The sequence below is a fragment of the Euphorbia lathyris genome, chromosome 1, assembly GCF_963576675.1.
Source record: "Euphorbia lathyris chromosome 1, ddEupLath1.1, whole genome shotgun sequence".
Taxonomy (NCBI): domain Eukaryota; kingdom Viridiplantae; phylum Streptophyta; class Magnoliopsida; order Malpighiales; family Euphorbiaceae; genus Euphorbia; species Euphorbia lathyris.
In genome coordinates this window covers 20,913,791-20,923,479 of record NC_088910.1, presented here as the reverse complement: position 1 = coordinate 20,923,479, position 9,689 = coordinate 20,913,791, and the positions used below count along the sequence as shown (strand labels likewise).

Genomic DNA, 9,689 nt, shown 5'->3' with positions numbered 1-9,689 from the left:
ATTGGTTTAACTCATTCGATAATCCCAAAATTAGGTTGGCACATATTGCGAGCTGAATCTGACCTAGTCAGTGCCTATAGGATTGACGACCCTATAGAAGATTAAGCCCAAATTACTGAGCCTTAGAGCTAGTTTCGGCCTTACAAGGGAATCACGAACTAGGGACTTTAGGAGGATAGGTCGGGTTAATCGCCTTGGACATAAGCGACTTAGTTTCAATTCAATTGCTTAAACACCCTATCATTGTTATCATCGTATTCCTTCATGTTCATTCAGTTAATTGTTTTGGTAAAAGATCAATTAGGGGTAGAGTAACTTAGTTAGGGTTAGAATAACTTAGCTAGAATTAGATAACTTAGTTAGAATTAGATAACTTAGCTAGGATTAGTGTAATTCAACCTAAGAGTAGATTAATTAAACAAAACCAAACTCAAAACCCCCTAAGCCTAGATAACATCCGAGATCGAGTAGCTTGATACTTGCAGAAATAAATCCTGTGGACGATAACCTGGACTTAAACCAGAAATTTATTACTTGATAATGACGGGGTACACTTATCCCTTAGTGAGGTTTCGTAAGAAACCGCATCACCCCCCTACCAAGGGAACAAAAAAAAAAGTCAAAATACAAAAAGACAAAGTTAAGTACCTTCAATAGACGGAGAATAAGTCTTGTAGACTATCAAAGCCCCTTGATGGCGGACCAATGGAACACCATCCTCCACGAACTTGAGGGCTTGGGTGTACGACCAAGAGTCTATTTTGACAGCCCTTAAGCTTCCAGCTACCCTTTCCTCGGTGGGTGTAAGAGTGATGGACTCCCCAGCCATATGACGGGGGTTATAACACCAGGCAGAGGGAAAGCTCAAGGATACGCCCTCCGGTAACTTAACAAAAAAGTATTTATCGCTCCAGTTGTGGACATTGGACATTTTCTCACAAAAGGGCGAGTAGCCTTTTAGCTTAGAAAATGTCAAATGATCCTCAATCTTTCGCTTAGTTGGCGTATGAAGGAACCTAAAGACGCGAGGAATCAGGACCACTCCCAGACTCACCGCCAGATAGGCGTCCAGCACTAAATCTAGCCAGCCATTTGGGTGTACTTAGCAGATGGGAATGCCAAAGTAATCCAGGATCAATTACTATGGGGACAGGAAAAATGAACCCCCCTCTACGTGGCTCTTATACACAGCGAAATACCCTTTCGGGGGCTGACTAAGACAACGTGTCTCATCCTCCAGTAATAATTCTACCCTCTTCATCCAAGGATAAAGACCCGCCAGCGCGGTCAAATCCCCGATACTCATTCGTTATGGAGTAATTTCCATCCTTGGACCCTTCCTCTTCTTCCTGTAAGGAATCGAGGAGGAGGCCTATTTGCTAGAGGCCGATCTAAGCATCACCGCCGTTGCAACCGAAGCAGCAACATCGACAAGACCCTGGGTTTCTAAAAACCTAGGTTGATAGACTTCCCGATTCTCCCTAGAAGCTCCTAAATTTGAGAACTCACAGCTCAAAGTCCTCATAGAGGAACTCTCACTCAAGGAATTCCTAGTCGAGGAACTATCGCTAGAGCCCAAGAGTTCAAAACTCGAGCCCATGGAAATAAGAAGAAAAGGAAAACAAGTAGGGTCAAACAAACTTACACGGACAATAAAGTGAGAGAAGAGAGGGTGAATGCCAGTAAAGATTGACGACAGGATTAGAGGATTCCGGGAAGAAAAGCTCCAAAGTGTGAGTGAGGAAGATAAACTGAGAAAAACAAGTGAAGAGCCAAAAAGAGAGAGGAAAAGATTTAAAAGGGGACCCTGATGTCATCTTTCTTGATACCAGAACCTTCGGGTGATACCTGTCAACCGATCTGTGGTTTGGGACAGAGCACCCATCAATAGGTCGCCTATTAACAGCACGAGAAGAAGCTCAAAAGCCCTAAAGGGCTTCATTGTCACTTTTAAGGGGACTTCTGATAACATCCAGATATTATCAAGGGGCCAATTCATAAAACTCCATAAAACTAAGGGACTAAAAGAACATTTAACCAATGGATACGCCAGCAGGGTGGCGTACGAGGCAAGCTATACACCACGGGGATCCTTGGATTCAGCGATATGCCACAGATGGTCAGACATCATAAAGAGGCTCACAACCGCCATATCTCGGAAGACCCGTCATCAGGCATCGATACGCCTAAAGGATGTCGTGCCGTCTTCCCATGTGGAAACCGAAAGCATTAATGGCAAGTAATAGCTCCATAAATGAGCTAACGGCCATACTCTAATGAACATTGTAACTACCATTAATGTAGAATTAATGGAGACTTTCTAGTTACAAGATTGAGGGTTACTACTAACCTAGTATAAATAGTCTTGCACCCCAAGCTATTGAGGTACACATTTTCATACTATTCTTCGTGCTTTTGTTTTATTATTTTATATACTTTACTAATTTTAGTATCGGAGTCCTCCCGGCCGAACCCAACGACGCCCCCCACAGGAAGAGCTCCTACGAGAATTCAACCGGGTGATATCAATAACAAAAGTAAAAAGAATTAGTATAGCTTAATTATTTTTTTTAGAGAGTATAGGTTAATTACTTAATTTATCATTCATTATAAAGTTTATATGACAATTTCTCAAAAAAAAAAAAAAATTTGTATAACAAAATATCAATAGATATTTCAGGATTGAAAATCTGAAATAGTTATTTAAAAAGAGATATTTTTGTTAAGTAACAAAAATAATTAAATCAAATAGAGAAATTAGTGTATATAAATAAAAAAGGAAAGGACATAAACCAAAGATTGGGTAAATTACACCCATGGCTACTAAATTTTATACATTTTAACATTGTAACACTGAAATTCAATTCATAACGTATGGCTATTAAATTTTACATTTTTTCACATCGAAAATAAAAAGTTCGAAAGTTAATGATATTCTAAGAAACTTTAATTCTTAAAAATTTTCATTTCGAGATTATTTATGTATTGTTTTTAGGAGAGAGAAATTGAATTTTCAAATAGAAAAAACTAAAAAAAAATGTGGTTTCATAGTAAATATCTTTCTGAACAATTTTATTTCTTGACTATTTTCATCTTGAGGTTGTAGCTACCGGTATTAAAAATTGTAAAGCTTAGTAGTTATATAGTTAACAATTGAAGCTTAATAGCTTTAATGTTAAAATATATAAAGTTGAGTGGCCATGGGTGTAACTTACCCACCAAAGATTCCATCCTTTTACCAAAGAAACCAAAAATGACCTAAGCCCCGAAGGTCGCTGTTGTGGTTAGGAGTTATTTCTGCCTATTGATTTCCTGTTCTCCAAGGAATTAGGAAAGTTCTCTTTTAAGCCTCAAATATTTGATTCCTTAGACTTTAGAAACGCCTCTTTTCATTGTAGGTTTAATCATCTCTTTGATCGAGTTTCGATCATAGGGCATGGCAGAGGTTGAGCGAACTCGAAACCCGTGGGTGAATTCAGAGACGACCTCTAGAGCCGAATTGAACAGTAGCGACTTGTTGATGTCGGAATCGATGGTGATAGACGAGGCGGAGCATAGGTTTTCTGCTCCCCAGCCTTGCCAATCTAATAGTGAACCTGAATGGAAACTAGGGTTTGGTGAAAGAGCTTTTTCTGCCGCCGGAGCTGCGTTTCTATCAGCAATTATAGTTAATCCTCTTGATGTTGCAAAGGTAACTCACTTTACAACTATATTTTGTTTTTTCGTCGTATGTATGTTTGTAATAGATGCATCATTCTTATTTATTTTGTTCTGTAGTTTTCAATTTAAGTATAAAATTTGTTTTTTCCCTTTTGCAATTTTGTTGTTATAATCTCGCTGTTGTCCTTCTCCTTGTAGTTACTGAGAAATTGTCTTTTCCTAGTGTGAAGAATTGAATGTGTTATTGATATAAACCTAACTTTAGGGAGGGGTTAGTAAAGGAAGATTTAGGAAGGAAAGAGATAGAAAGGGTAGGAAAGTAAGAGATTAACCTTGCCTTTGTTTGGGAGGAAGATATGGGTTTGCAAGGGTTGATACCCTTGCATTGTTTGGTTTGAAAGCTTCATAATGGAATGGTAAATAGTAAATTTACTTAAATATCCATCACATAAATGAGAGAATAAGAGGTTGTGATTTGAGTTAAAAGGGAGAGGTAAGGTATTAGAGAAATTGGAAAAGAATTATTTTGTAAACTGAATTCTTGACCCTCCTAAACCCCCAATTTGAAGAATTTTGGAAGGTTTATACCCCCTAATAAACCCTTCCATACTCTTATCCATCTAATTACCCTCCTTCCAAACAAGGGTTATCATTAACCCTTACTAATCCTTCCTTTATGAACCCCTCTTTATCCTTCATCCAATCACATAGACCCTAATGGAACCTAAAGCCATTTTCTCTTTCTCAATTTGCAGACAAGGTTGCAAGCGCAGGCTGCAGGAGTTGCTTACTCCCATCCTCTAAGCAACATTATCAGTCGAATGGCATTGTTTGGGCCGAACATGGTATGGGCCTCTTTTTCCGTTTTTCTGTTTATTTTTATGCATTCTTATGTTCTGATCTCTCTTTTGTTCAAGATTTCAATTTCAACTAATTGTGAATTTACTATTTGAGTATCAGATGTTTGCTGATCTAAGGTGCTCACCTTCATGTTCTCGTGCTGGAGTTCATGGAACCGTTTCAATTTGCCCTCCAGATTGTTTTCAGTACAAAGGAACTCTAGATGTCTTCTATAAAATCATACGGCAGGTTGGTGTTATCTGAGTTTTTTATTTTAACTTTTCAAATAAATATGATTTGCTTAGCAGTTAAAACAAAGGAGAGAAAAATGATAATGAAAATTCATGACATTTCTTTGCTGATTTTATAGTAGATCATTTTTATTACCATTACTGGAATTCATATTTCATATATTGATACTGCGAGTTGGTGAACTGTTAATCACTGATTACATTTAATGTACCCTATAGTGGTCAATGAAGTAGTTGTAGTCAGGACAGATTATACTTTGACTCAAAAGCTTCTGATATGCATATCTATTCTAAGTTATCTACTTTCGTAGTCAGTATTTCAGTTTTCCATGGACTTAAACAGTTTTTATTTATTGCAGGAAGGATTTTCTAGGCTATGGAGGGGCACAAATGCTGGTCTCGCTTTGGCTATACCCACGGTAAATTACGTTAGCTTTATGGGGAATCTGAATTGGGATTTGGCATAATTCTTTAACATGGAAGCTTTTCCATTTAACATCCTTCCAATTTCTGTAAAAACAGGTTGGAATATACCTACCATGTTATGATGTATTTCGCAACCGGATGGAGAATTTTACCTCACAGAATATTCCTGGTGTGACACCATATGTGCCCCTGGTAGCAGGCTCATTAGCACGATCTTTGGCCTGTGCAACTTGCTATCCTATTGAACTTGCAAAAACTCGCATGCAGGTGAGCTGAAATGCTTGGCATAATCTTCCTAAAATTCATTTCATTCCTTGAATTCTATAGAATCATGCTCAGCAGATTCGGAAAGATTAACTTCTAACTGTGGGTACCTTTCTGGATAATATGCTGCATTGTGTGTTACATAATGGCATACATGCTGTTGAATGTTAATATTATCTCAGATTGGAAGGTACTACTGAGCATGCAGTGGACATATTATCATGAAAGTTGAAGATGCTATTCTTGATTAGTAATAAACATCTGGTCTATTCAAGGTATACCATGAGAATATTTTTTACCAGACATGTTTCTTGCTATAGCTTATGAGATATGATAAGTGCAATACCTATTTTGCTAAATATCCAACATCTCTGTTATGGCCCTGTTGCCATTTTGTTTGTTGGTCTGTTTTTCTGGTCTTGTACATGATGTATGAAAGGGAGTTTTATCATTATCTTGGACCGTTTCTTGGTGGTGATTCTTTTCTTTCTCTCTCTCTCTGCCTAATAGTTTTTTTTTTTGGTAGCTTCTTATTATATACTACATTCTAATTGTAGGCATTTAAAGCAACTGAAAGTGTGAAACCTCCTGGAGTTTTGAAAACCCTCCTAGAAGTCCTTTCCCATGTCAAGAGTACACATAACGTGCAAAACGACTGTGAGTTCATTTCTTTTATTGACATGGTGATGGTTTTGTAACTTCTTATCAGTGCATACTATAGATTATTTTGAATAAACATTAAGTGATTGAAATGTCTGGTACTGCTCAGATAACCCCCATGCTAAACACTGGATAATTTCTGTAGCTTTAGATTTACCTGGCTATTTGCTCATGCATTCATGGTGATCATGAATGCCTGTTTGCAGAGGACGTCTGAGGATGTCTAATTTTAGTCCCAACTAGTTCTGTAATGTAGAGTGTTTGTGCATCTCTTATGAAAAACTAAAAAAATATCAGTAATCTATGAAGGGATTAACGTTGATTCGGATGAGAAGAATACATAACATGCAATAAATTCTGTGGCTTTTGATTTACCTTCCTATTTATTTAACATGTTGGATGTGTATAAATGAGAACTCCTATAATAAGTTCTAAGTTACTGGACTATAATGATTGTATTATCTTATATAAAAAATTATGAAATTTTCTATGATGCTATATGTGAAATGGATGCAAAAAGACAATGATGGATTGTACTATTTGGCAGATTTTTTTCCCAAGATTTTTTTTTGTAGCTTTTCTAATGGATAAAAACAGGAATGACGGCCTGGGGCTCAAAGTATATTAGTATTGATAGGATGCTTGATCAATTGTAGACGTTGAAATTATTGTTAGAAACCACATGCTGTTATTATGTATATATTTGTTTAATGTTTCTAACTTCGGAAAGTGCAACTGATACACTTCCTTTGCAACAGTGAGAGGCTATCGTGTCTTATGGACTGGCATGGGGGCGCAGCTTGCTCGTGATGTTCCATTCTCTGCAATTTGTTGGTCGACCCTTGAGCCAGTAAGAACCTAACTATTTGCGCATGTTCCCTGAATATATCCTTTTGCTTTCTTCCAATAGTTTTTAGCTTTATTGTATTGTAGATATTGCTGTAAAATGACAGTTAGTTGCTTGTGTAGATCAGGAGAAGATTATTAGGTTTGGTTGGTGAGGAATCTAGTGCGGTAAACGTATTTGGAGCAAACTTCTCAGCTGGTTTTGTAGCCGGGAGTCTTGCTGCTGCTGCTACTTGTCCTCTAGATGTTGCTAAAACTCGAAGACAAATAGAGGTGAGGTTATCGCTTCTCGATATGTTTGGGTTGAAATTCACTTTCATGTGTTAATGTATGCTCATATGTATGATGGTGGCTATTGAATGTTGTTTATTATATATGTATATATATATATTATATTTAATATGGAAACGAGAATATATTATTGTAATAAATCACGGAAAGCATCAAATTAGATCATAGTTTGACTGGATATAGAAAATAATTATGTTCCCTTTTTTTTTGGTTGCTGATTGTATCTGATTAGTTGATGTCTTCTTTATTTCCAGAGGGATCCTCTTAGGGCATTACAGATGACAACACGCCAAGTGTTGAAGGAGGTTTGGAGGTAAACATCATGAATATTGTTTTATTTTCTCATTTCACCATTCTGCGTGCTGTATTTTTCATCTGAATCTTTTTCTCATAATGGAGCTGCAAAAAACAAAACAAAACAAAAATGTCTTAATACTGACTAAGCATTGTTTTAGTCAGAGTGAACCAAGACATTAGTTACATAATCTATCTTTTTTTGGTTCTTGTTTTGAAATGGTGTCTGCTTGTATGCATACTTGAACCTCGTTTACCATTTTAATTCGTCGGTGGATAGCTAGTTTTGACTTGAATCACATAGTAACCAACTTGAATCTGATGAGTCTGATGTATGTCTGTTTCCAGAAACAGTTAGTGCTATTAATTTTATCGAACATTGGATGTGTATTCTCTCAAATGTGACGAGAATTCGAATTTTGATTGGATTTCAGGGATGGGGGAATGAAGGCACTGTTCACAGGTGTTGGACCTCGTGTTGGGCGTGCAGGGCCGTCAGTTGGGATTGTGGTCTCGTTTTATGAAGTTGTGAAGCATGTTCTACATCAACAGTATGCTGCAACGTGACGTTGAGGAGGCATGAACATGTCAATCCCACGGAATAGGTGCAACAAAATGCTCCTTTGAAGTAGGGAGTGGATATGATGTGAATAATATAGCAAACTAGGAAGAAGAAAACACAGTTTTGACTATATTAGACTCGTTTCTCAGGTTAATTACTAAAATAGAGCCGAAATTTTGATAATTTGGGAGGTTCTTCCCATCCCATGTAGATGTTTTTGCTGAGTTTTGGTCTCAGTTCATAAAACTTTTGACACATACATTTTTTAGCTTTTTTAGCAGATTCTGAAATTTAACAGGGATTAATTTACGGCAAATTCATTTGACTTCTTTGAGAATGATTTATTTTCAAGTTTCTCAGAAATTGAGGCTCAAATTAAATGGATTAGAATAGTTTAGTTGTGATAAGTTGAAGACTTGATTCAATACTGAATATTTACGTGTTTGATTTATATGAATTATTAGTGTTTCAATATTTATTTAGTATGTTGGAAAAAATTAATTAACTGTTATGTATGTTTCATTAAAATAAATTACAATTATTGAATTAAAGATATAATAATCTGTATGATTTATGCATATGATATGTGGAGATTTGCTGAGAATAATGTTTTATTTTGAGGATGTATCCAAGGATAAGGTTTTTTTGCCCTATTATAATGCTAATTTGAATTCAATGTTTATTACCAAATAAACATAATGTTCTTGTTTATTTATTTTTATTCAAAAAAATGGTAACATCAAAATAATTTTTTTTTGAAGCAAAGGCTAAAACCTTAAGGAGTGGATAAAGTCTATATTAAGAACATTAATGCACATGTAATAAGAAAGTGGACAAATTAGAATTAGAATGATGGATGGAGTACTATATAATCCAATATGGTTTGCATGTAAGAGTTTTTTTTTTCTCCTCTAATTATCAGGTATTTTAGGTCGACAGTTCAGATTAATCTAGATTTGAGCCGAATAAATTTATTTCAGAAGGGTAAAGTTCTTTCATCAAATATTTTAATTATAGCCACATTATTCAGGATTCAGTTTTACAAATAGTAAAACAATAATCAAAATGATTACTAATAGACGAACTAGAAAATATAGTAATAAAGAATACATAATTTAATTTAATAATAATAAAAAAGAATACACAATTTAATGTAGTGACCTATACAAAGGAAAAAAGGAAAAAAAAAATCTCGAAAGCAAGCATGCGAAGAATGGATGAAGTAGTTAATGGGTAAGATATGTTATCCCGAGTGCTACTAGCATTAGAACATAAGCTATTCCTTGATCTATTGCACTCCCTGCAATTTTTCAATAAATTTAATTTAATTAATTAGTTAATCAATCGATGTTTATAATCAATTAAAGAAGGAAAAAAGAAAAAGGAAACTTACCATCACTTGTGGGAGCAGGAGAAGGAGCTTGGGCATAAGCCATAGGCATCATAAAAGCATAAATAATAGCAATAATAGCAAAGAATCCAAAAGAAATAGCAGAAACAGCACCCATATTTTTTTTTTCTCTAAAATGAAGTTAATGTGAGAGTGCTAGTTAAAGGATCCCCTATTTATAATGTGCATAGAAATAGAAGAAGAG

The 9,689-nt window shown here is 35.7% G+C and overlaps 1 protein-coding gene across 1 annotated transcript; it reads left to right on the top strand.

Moving 5' to 3' along the window:
- The first annotated feature begins 3,264 nt into the window (after positions 1 to 3,264).
- LOC136224259 (mitochondrial carrier protein MTM1) lies at positions 3,265 to 8,431 on the top strand. Its single transcript, XM_066012541.1, has 10 exons — positions 3,265 to 3,691; positions 4,416 to 4,505; positions 4,621 to 4,749; positions 5,111 to 5,170; positions 5,274 to 5,444; positions 5,999 to 6,098; positions 6,860 to 6,951; positions 7,071 to 7,220; positions 7,493 to 7,551; positions 7,967 to 8,431. The coding sequence occupies exons 1-10, from the start codon at positions 3,437 to 3,439 to the stop codon at positions 8,097 to 8,099; spliced, it is 1,239 nt and encodes a 412-aa protein (XP_065868613.1). The 5' UTR covers positions 3,265 to 3,436; the 3' UTR covers positions 8,100 to 8,431.
- Positions 8,432 to 9,689: the final 1,258 nt, after the last annotated feature.